This window comes from Neoarius graeffei, chromosome 5 (assembly GCF_027579695.1).
Source record: "Neoarius graeffei isolate fNeoGra1 chromosome 5, fNeoGra1.pri, whole genome shotgun sequence".
NCBI classification, from domain to species: Eukaryota; Metazoa; Chordata; class Actinopteri; order Siluriformes; family Ariidae; genus Neoarius; species Neoarius graeffei.
Window position 1 is genome coordinate 9,970,244 of NC_083573.1, and position 15,787 is coordinate 9,986,030.

The following is a 15,787-nucleotide window of genomic DNA, read 5'->3' on the forward strand; positions in this document are numbered from 1 at the left end:
ATTATGATGATGCCATAGCCAAGCATGGCCTGGTCTCTGAGAGACGGAATTGGAGGTCAGGGTTGAGGAGGCAGGCAGAAGGGCTTAGTTAAAGGGTGGCAGCTGAAGTATCACCCAGAACCACCATATTGACACATTAATAAATGTGCCATAAGAGGTACAACTCCGATTGCAAAAAAGTTGGGACAAAGTACAAATTGTAAATAAAAATGGAATGCAATAATTTACAAATCTCAAAAACTGATATTGTATTCACAATAGAACATAGACAACATATCAAATGTCGAAAGTGAGACATTTTGAAATTTCATGCCAAATATTGGCTCATTTGAAATTTCATGACAGCAACACATCTCAAAAAAGTTGGGACAGGGGCAATAAGAGGCTGGAAAAGTTAAAGGTCCAAAAAAGGAACAGCTGGAGGACCAAATTGCAACTCATTAGGTCAATTGGCAATAGGTCATTAACATGACTGGGTATAAAAAGAGCATCTTGGAGTGGCAGCGGCTCTCAGAAGTAAAGATGGGAAGAGGATCACCAATCCCCCTAATTCTGCGCCGACAAATAGTGGAGCAATATCAGAAAGGAGTTCGACAGTGTAAAATTGCAAAGAGTTTGAACATATCATCATCTACAGTGCATAATATCATCAAAAGATTCAGAGAATCTGGAAGAATCTCTGTGCGTAAGGGTCAAGGCCGGAAAAACATACTGGGTGCCCGTGATCTTCGGGGCCTTAGACGGCACTGCATCACATACAGGCATGCTTCTGTATTGGAAATCACAAAATGGGCTCAGGAATATTTCCAGAGAACATTATCTGTGAACACAATTCACCGTGCCATCCGCCATTGCCAGCTCAAACTCTATAGTTCAAAGAAGAAGCCGTATCTAAACATGATCCAGAAGCGCAGACGTCTTCTGTGGGCCAAGGCTCATTTAAAATGGACTGTGGCAAAGTGGAAAACTGTTCTGTGGTCAGACGAATCAAAATTTGAAGTTCTTTATGGAAATCAGGGACGCCGTGTCATTCGGACTAAAGAGGAGAAGGACGACCCGAGTTGTTATCAGCGCTCAGTTCAGAAGCCTGCATCTCTGATGGTATGGGGTTGCATTAGTGCGTGTGGCATGGGCAGCTTACACATCTGGAAAGACATCATCAATGCTGAAAGGTATATCCAGGTTCTAGAGCAACATATGCTCCCATCCAGACGACGTCTCTTTCAGGGAAGACCTTGCATTTTCCAACATGACAATGCCAAACCACATACTGCATCAATTACAGCATCATGGCTGCGTAGAAGAAGGGTCCTTTCACCCACAGAAAACATTTGGTGCATCATAAAACGGAAGATACGACAAAAAAGACCTAAGACAGTTGAGCAACTAGAATCCTACATTAGACAAGAATGGGTTAACATTCCTATCCCTAAACTTGAGCAACTTGTCTCCTCAGTCCCCAGACGTTTACAGACTGTTGTAAAGAGAAAAGGGGATGTCTCACAGTGGTAAACATGGCCTTGTCCCAACTTTTTTGAGATGTGTTGTTGTCATGAAATTTAAAATCACCTAATTTTTCTCTTTAAATGATCCATTTTCTCAGTTTAAACATTTGATATGTCATCTATGTTCTATTCTGAATAAAATATGGAATTTTGAAACTTCCACATCATTGCATTCCGTTTTTATTTACAATTTGTACTTTGTCCCAACTTTTTTGGAATCGGGGGTGTAAAATGATGACCCTGCTTGGATGCGTCCAGTATAAATATTTTCCCTGGTAGTGCTATGCCACTGGTAAATTCAGTAATGCTCTGTCATGCATACACTTTATCTAATTATACACCTCTAACATCCCATCTCCAGCTGAATTCTTAGCAATTAAAGTGTGCATGGTGTTGCAGACATTGTGCCCATGCTGCTGGGGAGTACTCCTTTTATGTAGGACAACTGCAGCACCTGACTTGTGATGGTGTATTTCCTCTCCGTATATTTGTTACTAACACTTGCTTACTGACAGCCCACAGTCGAGGAAGATTTCTCCTCAGGACTCAAAGAATGGTGATCAGAGCAACATTACATATGGAATCTACTGTACACACCTGCCTAATATGGAAGGCCAGGAGGAAGAGGGGTAATTCTTGACACTGCATTTCCTGTGTTAAAGCACAAACTAGAATTATCGGAGAGGTTCGAGTGTAATGACTGATCCTTGCATTTTGTTTCATTTTTTAAATGTGTAGTATTTAATGAATTTTAAATGAATGAATATGACTTTAAAGAAGCTTTTATTTGTCACATGCACACGCAAGCACAGCGAAATTCGTCCTCTGCATTGAACCCATCTGAAGCAGTGAACACACACATACACACATAGTACGTGAGCAATGGGCAGCTATGCTACGGTGCCCAGGAAGCAGTTGGGGGTTAGGTGCCTTGTTCAAGGGCACTTCAGCCCAACCTCAGGCCATGGCTGTCCCATGTTAACCTAACTGCATGTCTTTGAACTGTGGGGGAAACCAGAGCACCCGGAGGAAATCCACGCAGATACAGTGCTCGGCGTAAATGAGTGCACCCCCTTAAGAAAGATGGAACTGCAACCATCTCACAGAGACGTCCAGTTCATCCACAGAAGTTAACACCTCGACAGGAGGGTCTTCTTATCTAAAGAAGTAGAAAGCCAAACTGGGGTGACTATTTCCCGTGACACAATACGGCGTACACTGCAGAGGAATGGCATGCATGGATGCCGTCCACGAAAGAAGCCTCTCCTAAAGCCCAGGCACAAAAAAGCCTGCCTAGAGTTTGCCAGGGCCCATGCTGACAAAGATGAAGACTACTGGGACTCTATACTCTGGAGTGATGAGACCATGATAAATGGTTTTGGAACTGATGGCTTCAAAACTGTATGGCGTCGCAAAAGTGAGGAATACAAAGAAAAATGCCTGGTGCCTACAGTGAAACATGGTGGTGGCCGTGTCCTTATGTGGGGCTGCATGAGTGCTGCTGGTGTCGGGGAGCTGCATTTCATTGACGGCATCATGAATTCACAGACGTATTGCTCTATACTGAAAGAGAAGATGCTACCATCACTCCGTGCCCTTGGTCGTCGTGCACTTTTCCAACATGACTAAACACACATCTAAGGCCACTGTTGGATTTGTGAAGAAGAACAGGGTGAAAGTGATTCAGTGGCCAAGTATGTCTCCTGATCTGAACCCAATCGAACACCTATGGGGAATTCTGAAGAGACAAGTTGAGCATCACTCTCCATCCAGCATCCAGTCACTAAAAGAGGTCATTGTTGAAGAATGGAAAAAGATCGATGTTGCAAAATGTCACCAACTTGTTCATTCCATGCCTAGAAGACTTGGTGCTGTCATTAAAAATTATGGAGGCCATACAAAGTACTAGATGTAGTAGTTGCTGTTGTGGGGTGTACTCATTTTTGCACCACCCTAATTTGAGTAAAACCAAAAAAATGTGTAATCTAAGTTATATTATTAACCTTACTTTCCCGTTATAAGTTAAACAGATGTTATATTAAACTTTGTCTTGTCAACATTTTGGAAATCGTTTGTGTTCATTGAGATATTGTTTAAAATGTTATTTTTCAAAGGGGGTGTACTCATTTACGCTGAGCACTGTACATGCAAACTCCACACAGAAAGGCCCCTGTTGGCCACTGGGCTTGAACCCAGAACCTTCTTGCTGTGAGGCGACAGTGCTAACCACTACACCACCATGCCATGTTGCTTGCTTATTTATTTGTCTGTCAAAATCATAATTTCATTGTAAAAAAATGGGAAAATATTAAGGAAAATTCTGCTAGATATCCTTTTAAAGATATTTGCCTTGGATGCCTTGTTTATAGGATACATCAATATTTCACGATTTTTTTGTCAATAAAATGTAAAACAGAAGATTTCCCCTTCCAGAGACGATGGGGATGCAAACTTTTACACTTGACTGAATACCAGATACTACATAATAGTTCGTATTTTGTACTTGTATTTATTCACGGTAAAGTTGCACTGCTCGAACACTAATCGTACTTTGTCCATGTGACAATACGCTTTTGAACTTGAACTATATGTGTGAGTGTGTTTTTGTTTGAGGTGTGTGAGTAGGAATGTATGGCTAAGATGTGCACTCTCACCTGTGCCAACGGTGCAGGACTGCACTGCATTTGTCTCTGCACGAGTGGAGAAGCCGAAGGACGGGGTGGAGCCGGAGCACGCCGTTTCTTCGACTCTGTTTTGGGATATGACATGGATAGGTTCATGGCTGACTGTGATTGGCCTAGAGTGTTAGGACGAGCCCCAACACACACGCCGCTGACTGCTGACAGACCCTGAGGGAGGGCAAACATACACAAACAATGGTTAAACATGCAGAAACATGCATGTGCACTGATTTATGGCCCACTGTTTGCGCGTGTGTGTGCGCAGACACATGTGCATGTGGTACAAAGGTCAGTGGAGGTGAGTGTGATGCAACAGCTGCAGCGAGCTAGAAGGTATGACTAAACATTAAATGTCAAGTGGCATGTCCTGGAGTCACTTCACAGGCTTCCAGATTGGTCTCCACCAGGCTGAGTGACAAAATGCAAAAAAAAAAAAAAAGAAAAACATCTAGAAAGGCAAACATCTATCCATTATCTGTAGCCACTTATCCTGTGCAGGGTCATGGGCAAGCTGGAGCCTATCCCAGCTGACTATGGGTGAGAGGCGGGGTACCGTACACCCTGGACAAATCGCCAGGTCATCGCAGGGCTGACACATAGACACAGACAACCATTCACACTCACATTCACACCTACAGTCAATTTAGAGCCACCAATTAACCTAACCTGCATGTCTTTGGACGGTGGAGGAAACCCACGCAGACACGGGGAGAACATGCAAACTCCGCACAGAAAGGCCCTTGCTGGCCATTGGGCTCGAACCCAGGACCTTCTTGCTGTGAGGCGACAGCGCTAACCACTACACCACCGTGCTGCCCAATTATTAAATCATGAATTAAAAACAGTACAAAAATGCAGCCATTTCCACACGAAGCCTTGTTTCTGTTTATGCTGCTTGTTAACAGACAGCTGTGGAACATGAGCCCTTCTTCAAAGTACGTATAGGCTGTACGCTGAAAGTTTCTGGCTGTTTTAACGTCTACCATTGCTGACAGTTGGCGGGCTCTCCAAGCACCTCATCGCTAGATGCCTTATTTGCATTTAGATAGTTTTCACATGACGTCACAGAGTCGGGGATTCCCTAGTGGCAGCCATCTTGTGGGGCAAGCTTACCGTACGGGTCACTGAGCACACATTGTAACGCGCGAGTTACATTTATTTATATATTATTTACTTTTATAGTTTCATTATTACTATTTAAAGCTAGCAATGGTGCACACCTGTTGTATTCACGGCTGTCGTAACAGGTCAGATGATGACGTCAAGCGGAGCTTTTATGGAATTCCCACTGTACGGGAGCACGAAGGCGAGCAAACGAAGAAACTCAGCATACAAAGGAGAAATCTATGGCTTGCGAGAATCAACCGCAAGGATTATCAGCCTTCCAAACACAGCAAAGTCTGCTCCGATCATTTTATAAGTGGTAAGTTGTTTAAATAAACAAGCAATCAATTGTGTTTAAGTTTGTTTTTGGAAACCAAAACATCGTGTAAACAATCTCTGGAGAATGCCTAACTGGAACCGCTGAGTGTACGTTTACATCGTACACTGACACGGTACTGTAATACCACTAATGGATGTAAAATTTGTCTTAAATCAACTCGATATTATACACACATATATTTATATGCAGTGTTGAGAGCTCTAAAATTCCAATGTTTACATACCTTGGCTGTAATTAGGACACGACTGTCACTTGGTTTTATATGGTGGACTTCACGGACCCAGCCACAGACAAAATAATTGTATGACTCCAGCGACTTGTATGCTTTGAGGTAGTCAAGTGTGTAGGCACTTTTACTGTTCACGAAATAGTTCACAATATCAGGGTACGATATGGATGGCAGCCCTGCATAGTCACTTGAAAATGCATCTTTGTCCACTTCGTAGGGGTCAATTCCCCCAATCAAGGCCAGTTTGGCTGCATACCGTTGTCGTGAGATGTCGTCCAATGTATCCATATACTTCCGTTTGCTTGATTTTGCCGACATTGATCTTTATTTTAGAAAACTGACTATATAACTTCATAAATTCGTCCAAGATAACGTAGCTGGTAATGGTGATGGTCCGTTTTGTTTGCCCCACAAGATGGCGGCTGGAGGGCGTTCCCCGGAATGCCGTGACGTCAGTGAAAACTATCTATTGCTGTAAAGAAATGAGATCCAAGTACAATGACTGTGAAACCCAGACAGACAAAGAGAGCATGGATTAACGCTAGGAGTAAACAAAGGAGTAAGATTCTTCCAAATGCAGTTGACAATCAGCCAAGACACTGTCCAAAGTTTCGCACTGGAGTTACAAAGCTAGTTGCATCAAGGGCTATCGATTGGCAGGACTAACAAAAAAAAAAAAAAAAATCTTTTTCTGAATTCTCGACTCTGGTTGGTCAGGTGTTGATTAATCTTCTGTAACAGCAGATTTGACACAGCTTTTCATTTCAACATGTTCTTCGTTTCTATAACTTGTTTGAGGAGTGTTCCATATAATCTAATTAATAATAAATAGATTTTAAAAAGAATGCTAATCATTCACAGTGTCTTGCAAAAGTATTCATCCCCCTTAGTGTTTGTCCTCTTTGTTGCATTACAAGCTGGAGTTAAAATGTATTTTTGGAGGGTTAGCACCATTTGATTTACACAACATGCCTACAACTTTAACCTTCATCCTACCAAGTGGGGTCCATCTGGACCCTGCACCTATATGTTTGTTTGCCATTTTAAAAATATGTGACATACTGCCTCACTGTTTTATGAATTTGTCGGAATTTATGTCTTAATTAAAACACTAAAGCACCGGAAGATCAGCTTTTTGCATTGTGAAGGTATAATTAATTTGTTACTGGGGTCCAACCGGACCCCAGAGTAAAGTTTATCTATCTTTCATTTTATAATTGAATAGCACACTGAAAGTTAACTTCTTTTATGTTCCAAAATGAAACTACCAAGGCATTCCTTCTTGGGGTCCGTGTGGACCCCACTGCTGCAATAAGCACAGGCTGCAAAACAAAAGCCCTAAATTATTTTACAATTACTTTTTTGTTTTAAATTCTGTAAGAAAAGACCTAAGTTGTAATCCAGAATGTTTTACAGCTGCATGAGCTGCAAAAATCATGTATATAATGCCAATTTTTTTTGTGGCGCTATAATTTGCTACATGTATGCTAGTTATTGCAATATTATTGCAATGTTATTGCATTTATAATACATCATTGATATTCAGCCATAGTGGATTTTGTTCTTCAATAAAGTTATGTCTGTTTGCTGCATTGAATTGGTTCTTACTGCATTGATTTCAAGGTATTCCCTCCTGGGGTCCATACGGACCCCGCCTGGTAGTTTGTGTATGTAAAATTGGCTGGTAGGATGAAGGTTAAGTGTGTTCTTTATGCCTTGGGCCCTTTAGTGTACTGCTGTTATTAATACAAGATGTTCTGAACAAAACTTATCTGGTGATTTTGTCTTTATAAGCTTTAATTTTAAAGAAAAGTATTGGGGTCCAAACGGACCCCACATGGTAAGATTAAGGTGTAAAATAGCATGGTAGGATGAGGGTTAAAGGTGAAAATTGTTTTATTGTGACACAAACAATAATTATGATGAAAAAACAGAAATCTGGAGTGTGCAGAGGCATTCACCCCTTTTCGTATGAAACCCCTAAATAAGAGCTGGTCCAACCAATTCACTTCATAAGTCACATAAGATCCGCCTGTGTGCAATCAAAGTGTCACATGATCTGTCACATGATGTCTGTATAAATCAACCTGGTCTGGAAGGACCCTGACTCTGCAACACTACTAAGCAAGCAACATGAAAACCAAGCAGCACTCTAAACATGTCAGAGACAAAGCTGTGAATAAGTATGGATCAGGGTAGGGTAATAAAAAATATCCCAATTTTTGAATATCCCACGGAGCACCATTAAATCCATTATAGCAAAATGGAAAGAATATGGCACCACTACAAACCTGACAAGAGAAAGCAGTCCGTCAAAACTCACAGACCAGGCAAGGAGGGCATTAATCAGAAATGCAACAAAGACACCAAAGAGAACACTGAAGGAGCTGCAAAGATCCACAGCGGAGATGGGAGTATCTGTCCATAGGACCACTTTAAGCCGTACACTCCACAGAGCGGGGCTTTACGGAAGAGTGGCCAGAAAAAAGTCATTGCTTAAGAAAACACGTTTGGAGTTTGCCCAACAGCATGTGGGAGGCTCCCCAAACACATGGAAGAAGATTCTCTGGTCAGACAAGACTAAAATTTATCTTTTTGGCCATCATGGGAAATGCCATGTGTGGCGCAAACCCTGAGAACACCATTCCTACAGTGAAGCATGGTGGTGGCAGCATCATGCCGTGGGAATGTTTTTCATCTGCAGGGACAGGAAAGCTGGTCAGGACTGAAGGAAAGATGGACGGCACTAAACACAGGGCAATTCTGGAGGAAAACCTGTTTGAATCAGCCAGAGGTTTGAGACTGGGACGAAGGTTCACGTTCCAGCAGGACAATGACCCTAAACATACTGCTTTAACATATTCAGTGGCTAAAGCTACACTAGAGTGGTTTAAAGGGAAATATTTAAATGTCTGGGAATGGCCTAATCAAAGCCCAGACCTCAATCCAATTGAGAATCTGTGGCATAACTTGAAGATTGCTGTACACCAATGCAACCCATCTAAAGCTGGGCATACACTGTGCGATTTTTTCAATCGCGGTATTCAGCTGCTGCTCACACTGTACGAGTGAATCGGAGGGGTTAACAGCACGCAGCTTACGATTCCTGTTCTCACACCATACGATCCGATGCTCGGATGCGATGCTCAGGATTTCAAACAGGTTTGATTTTCATCCGATCGATCGGGAGGAGGTCGTGAGGTGTTAATCGCTTGTCGTTACCCCATGTATACTACACGATCTGAGATGCACGATTGAGCCAAAACTCGGCCCGATCTCCAAAATAGTCACACGAGTGAAAATCGTGTCAAAATCTGGCCAAAAAAAAAAATCGCACAGTGTATGCCCAGCTTAACTTGGAGTTGGAGCAATTGTACCTTGAGGAATGGGCAAAAATCCCAGTGGCAATATGTGCTAAGCTAATAGAGACATACCCCAAGAGACTAGCAGGTATAATTGGAGCAAAAGGTGCCTCTACAAAGCATCGACTCTGGGGAGTGAATACCTCTGCACACTCCAGATTTCTGTTTTTTCATCTTAACTATTGTTTGCGTCACCATAAAAAAAATAATAATAATAAATTGCACCTTTAAAGTGGTAAGCATGTTGTGTAAATCAAATGGTGCACCCCCCGGAAAAAAAAAAAATCCATTTTAATTCCAGCTTGTAATGCAACAAAACAGGACAAACACCAAGGGGATGAACACTTTTACAAGACATTGTAGTAATCTTGAGCAAATAATAACCTGATTTAAAAATGTGTTATAATTAAAAAAAAAAGTGATATTATTGATATGTTGACTTCACATTTAAGGACACTGCAATTTTTTTTAAGCTTACTGATTTAAAGAGAAAGATGATGAGACCCTGGTGAGGAAACGATTGTTTATAGCTATTATACTGTATGTGTCAAGTGATAAAAGGAACTAATATTTAACATAATTATAAATGGATCAAAAGTACAGTGTGATATTCTTATAGTCCATCCATCCATTATCCATAACCACTTATCCTGTGCAAGGTCACGGGCAAGCTGGAGCTTATCCCAGCTGACTATGGGCGAGAGGCAGGGTGCACCCTGGACAAGTCGCCAGATCATCACAGATGTTCTTATAGTGTAATAATTACAAACTGATGAGGTATAAGAGGACTCAAACCCTGTGAGATGTACTGTTCTGGGAAAATAATCAACGTCCTGATGGTAACAGTACAACCCTGATTCCTAAAAAGTTGGGACAAAGTACAAATTGTAAATAAAAGTGGAATGCAATGATGTGGAAGTTTCAAAATTCCATATTTTATTCAGAATAGAACATAGATGACATATCAAATGTTTAAACTGAGAAAATGTATCATTTAAAGAGAAAAATTAGGTAATTTTAAATTTCATGACAACAACACATCTCAAAAAGTTGGGACAAGGCCATGTTTACCACTGTGAGACATCCCCTTTTCTCTTTACAACAGTCTGTAAACATCTGGGGACTGAGGAGACAAGTTGCTCAAGTTTAGGGATAGGAATGTTAACCCATTCTTGTCTAATGTAGGATTCTAGTTGCTCAACTGTCTTAGGTCTTTTTTGTCGTATCTTCCATTTTATGATGTGCCAAATGTTTTCTATGGGTGAAAGATCTGGACTGCAGGCTGGCCAGTTCAGTACCCGGACCCTTCTTCTACGCAGCCATGATGCTGTAATTGATGCAGTATGTGGTTTGGCATTGTCATGTTGGAAAACGCAAGGTCTTCCCTGAAAGAGACGTCGTCTGGATGGGAGCATATGTTGCTCTAGAACCTGGATATACCTTTCAGCATTGATGGTGTCTTTCCAGATGTGTAAGCTGCCCATGCCACACGCACTAATGCAACCCCATACCATCAGAGATGCAGGCTTCTGAACTGAGCGCTGATGATAACTTGGGTCGTCCTTCTCCTCTTTAGTCCGAATGACACGGCGTCCCTGATTTCCATAAAGAACTTCAAATTTTGATTCGTCTGACCACAGAACAGTTTTCCACTTTGCCACAGTCCATTTTAAATGAGCCTTGGCCCAGAGAAGACGTCTGCGCTTCTGGATCATGTTTAGATACGGCTTCTTCTTTGAACTATAGTGTTTTAGCTGGCAACGGCGGATGGCACGGTGAATTGTGTTCACAGATAATGTTCTCTGGAAATATTTCTGAGCCCATTTTGTGATTTCCAAAACAGAAGCATGCCTGTATGTGATGCAGTGCCGTCTAAGGGCCCGAAGATCGCGGGCACCCAGTATGGTTTTCCGGCCTTGACCCTTACGCACAGAGATTCCTCCAGATTCTCTGAATCTTTTGATGATATTATGCACTGTCGATGATGATATCTTCAAACTCTTTTCAATTTTACACTGTCGAACTCCTTTCTGATATTGCTCCACTATTTGTCGGCGCAGAATTAGGGGGATTGGTGATCCTCTTCCCATCTTTACTTCTGAGAGCCGCTGCCGCTCCAAGATGCTCTTTTTATACCCAGTCATGTTAATGACCTATTGCCAATTGACCTAATGAGTTGCAATTTGGTCCTCCAGCTGTTCCTTTTTTGTACCTTTAACTTTTCCAGCCTCTTATTGCCCCTGTCCCAACTTTTTTGAGATGTGTTGCTGCCATGAAATTTCAAATGAGCCAATATTTGGCATGAAATTTCAAAATGTCTCACTTTCGACATCTGATATGTTGTCTATGTTCTGTTGTGAATACAATATCAGTTTTTGAGATTTGTAAATTCTTGCATTCCATTTTTATTTACAATTTGTACTTTGTCCCAACTTTTTTGGAATCGGGGTTGTACAATAATTTCACTTCACATCAGCCGGCATCACACTGCTGCACCGTTTATATCCTGTTTCATAGAACAGGATGCCCTCTAGTGTTTAATTCCTTGATATGCTTAATTAGTATTCCTTCTACACATAAAACTCAAAAAGTTCCAAAATTAACGAAATAAAGAAAAGTTTCCAAATAGTTTTTTGAACTATATGGAAAAAAAAAAAGATTTGTATTTAAAGTCCTAAGTCTGGTCAGCTCAAAAATAAACAAATTAAACCTCCTTTTCGGGATCTGAAAATGTGGATCGATACATCAATTTAAAAGGCAACAAGTGAAATGAATTGAGGCAACAATCATAAATCAATTATTGACAAAAAACAGGACAGACAACTTGTGTGTTAAAAAGATTTCACTGTAACAGATTCAGCGGTGTTGCAAAAATATCGGATCATGGCTTTTACGACTCGGAATCATATAGTATTGTTGCAGATTCAGTGGCATCATCAAATATCGAATCATTGTCTTATGAATCAATTTGTATCAGATTATGTGGTGTTATCAAATACTGTAACATTGCCTTGTGAACTGAAAACATATAGTAGCGTAGCAGATCTAGTGGTATCGTCAAAGAACTAATTGTTGCTCTGTGAATCAGAATTGAATCATATTAAAGCAGATTCATTGATACTGTCAAATATCATCCAGTGATGAACACATCATTTGTCCCAATCCTCTTTAAGCATAAACACCAGTTTCCAGAGTCTTATTACGAACTTTTAGTTTGATAATGTACAGTCGACTGCGATGACCTGGCGACTTGTCCAGGGTGTAGCCCGCCTCTTGCCCATAGTCAGCTGGGATAGGCTCCAGCTTGCCTGCGACCCTGTAGAACAGGATAAGTGGCTACAGATAATGGATGGATGTTCAGTCAAACTGCTGATACACCATGGAATTATGTGAGACTACTGCCCTCTCGTGGCCCAAAGAGCTCAATTACAAGTGTAAGGCGAGGCTTCAGAGCAGCGCAGCCCTCAAAATGGTTACAAGGACAAAATCTTCAACAGAATCTCTCATTTTAGAAACAAAGCCGAGATGCAGCAACCATATTTCCTGTCAAACACGCAATCAATAATCTCATTCATCTCATTATCTCTAGCCGCTTTATCCTTCTACAGGGTCGCAGGCAAGCTGGAGCCTATCCCAGCTGACTACGGGTGAAAGGCGGGGTACACCCTGGACAAGTCGCCAGGTCATCACAGGGCTGACACATAGACACAGACAACCATTCACACCTACGGTCAATTTAGAGTCACCAGTTAACCTAACCTGCATGTCTTTGGACTGTGGGGGAAACCGGAGCACCCGGAGGAAACCCACGCGGACACGGGGAGAACATGCAAACTCCACACAGAAAGGCCCTCGCCGGCCCCGGGGCTCGAACCCAGGACCTTCTTGCTGTGAGGCGACAGCGCTAACCACTACACCACCGTGCCGCCCGCAATCAATAATAAAACTTGTTATTTGGTGATTTGTACTTGAGCTGGACTGACCGGACTGAGAAAGACAATGAAAGGCGGAGTGGTTGTGGTTGTGTTAATAAGTGGACACAACAGAGACAACCACGGGTTAGTACTTACATTGATGTTAGTGTGTGTGTTTTGCAGTAGCCTGCCATTGTGCTGATCCATGTCATCAGAGAACTCTTCTGTCTGAAACAGGGAGCGTAAAGAGCTTCTACATGCATATTCGGGATGTAACCGGACACATTATTCGCTGCATATGTCTACTTGGGAACTCGAGAGATGTAGCTGAGGTTGAGGAACTGTCAAAATCAGAATTCACACACTGTCGACATTTCCACCACTGGAGTTGTTGTTTTTTTTCCCCCCTCAGAGAATCCTTGCTCTTCTTGATGTTCTGACACTGATACGGACACGTTATGCTAAATGCAACTACTTGACAAATTAGTACATAATTCGCACTGCTACTAAAAATTAAATGATATATCATTTTCACTAAACTGGTACTACTTCTGTGCCGTTATCCCATCAAACACTGCTAGATTAAGCTGTCCAATAATGTTAAGACAGCTTTGTTCACATCTAAGCTGTGAAACCTGCAAGCATATCCCAAATTTATAACTCAGAATACTGTAATCGGTGCGAATAGACAATACTGGCATATGACTAGTAGAAATCCCTTACCTTTGATTTCCTCCGATTTAAGTTCAACAAACCCAGAAGTCCTTTCTTCTCACCTCCACGGGCACTTTGAGCGTCGGCGTTGAGAGACTCTGCTGAAATATAAACAGTTTCACTGACTGTAACTAATAAACAGTAGCAAAGGTGAAATGATTACGGACATAATCACAGTCAAGTCCACTGCTAAAGTACTATAAAGCACTTTCCTTCACATAGATGGCAACACCTCTTGGAAATTATGCTTTCAGGACCTCCCCATCCCCAAGTGTAGCTTAGGGCTGTGACTGGATAATGACTGTATTTCAGATGGATTAAAGCAAAAAAAAAAATTATTTGACTGAAAATTGACGGGGGTGGATTTCGATGAAATTCTGAGAATGGTTAACTTAGAACTGATAACTTTATTACCAATTAATTAATGGATTAATATATTCAATTTATTGCACTTTCTTTCCATTGCTTCCGTATATTATTTTTTTGTGGCAAACCACACAAATGCAAGCGCCTGGAACGTTTAGTTTTTTGCACCATGAACTAAATGGCTTTCCGTTTTCACCTATTTCGTACAGCCAAGCCCACCTCCACTTGTTTTTTACACCTTTATCGATGGCAGACACATCAGTGCCTTCTTTCATGTAAAGCGCATCCATGCTGCCGAAACCGAAAGCAGAATGACATGCTCCTCTGTGCTCGACGTCAATATAGAAAAAAGTTTGGATCTTCGCTTAAATTAAAATTATAATTTGACCTTACTTTGTGTTGAATACGACTTCAAAAACAATTCAAGATTTTATTAAGAGAAATATTGTGGCCAACACGAGTGTTAAGTTACCTAAAAGATCGCGTGAAGTTGGCTGCTATCTACTTTGCGTTCGTTCTCATTTTCCTCCATCATTTCATAGGCCAGAAACAGATGTTTTGACGTAATTTAACTTAGTAGGCTATGATTATTATTTAACCGTAGTCTTCTAGACATTTTGACTGTTTGGGGCATTGAACGCTGGTGTATGATTTTCAGGGAATAAAGTTTAGCGCATGTCGGAACATCATTGCGCTCGCAGCCTCCAACTCCTCAAGCGTCCTTTAAATTGTGATATAACGTAGGCTATAAGGCATGGTTCTAACATACCTTACACATTGGCCTGACGAAAATAATAATTGTTGGGGCGTCTGCTGATTTGTTAGCTATAAATTTAGGTCTAATTACTTCTGACAGTCTGCAAGCATTGCACCGTCGGGTCTTCGAGTCTGGCTGAAGCAGAGGAGCGGGCTTTCCGGGGTTTATTTTTTCGTTTTTTTTTTAACATGCTCTATTTCTATATGTCCAGGTTTGAACTAAGTCATTTTGGCAAGATTTAATTTAATACACGGAGTGCAGAATTATTAGGCAAGTTGTATTTTTGAGGATTAGTTGTATTATTGAACAACAACTATGTTCTCAATCAAACAAAAAGACTCATAAATATCAAAGCTGAATATGTATGGAAGTTAGAGTGGGGTGTTTTTAGTTTTGGCCATTTTAGGAGAATATGTATGTGTTCAGGTAACTTTCACTGTGCAGAATTATTAGGCAACTTAATAAAAACCAAATATGTAGCCATTTCACTTATTTATTTTCACCAGGTTCACTGATATGACAACTCCAGATTTGCAAATAAACATATCTGACATTCAAACACAAAACAAAAACAAATCAGTGACCAATATAGCCACCCTTCTTCATGAGGACGCTCAAAAGCCTTCCATCCATAGATTCTGTCAATTTCTTTATCTGTTCACGACCAACATTGTGTGCAGCAGCAACCACGGCCTCCCAGACGCTGTTCAGAGAGGTGTACCGTTTTCCCTCTTTGTAGACCTCACGTTTTATAATGGACCACAGGTTCTCTATGGGGTTTAGGTCAGGTGAACAAGGGGGCCATGTCATTATTT

At 41.3% G+C, this 15,787-nt stretch overlaps 1 protein-coding gene across 9 annotated transcripts in view; it reads right to left on the reverse strand.

Moving 5' to 3' along the window:
• cobl (cordon-bleu WH2 repeat protein) overlaps positions 1 to 15,787 on the reverse strand; it is a 237,280-nt gene that overhangs the window by 86,402 nt on the left and 135,091 nt on the right. For 4 of the 9 annotated variants that reach the window (XM_060921192.1, XM_060921188.1, XM_060921186.1 and 1 more), the window contains 3 exons: positions 13,859 to 13,950; positions 13,292 to 13,363; positions 4,160 to 4,354 (listed from right to left, as the gene is read on the reverse strand). In XM_060921192.1, the coding sequence (XP_060777175.1) occupies positions 4,160 to 4,354; positions 13,292 to 13,363; positions 13,859 to 13,950 (359 nt within the window). The remainder of the gene's footprint in view (positions 1 to 4,159; positions 4,355 to 13,291; positions 13,364 to 13,858; positions 13,951 to 15,787) is intronic. The other 5 variants (XM_060921193.1, XM_060921191.1, XM_060921190.1 and 2 more) reach the window with 2 other exon arrangements.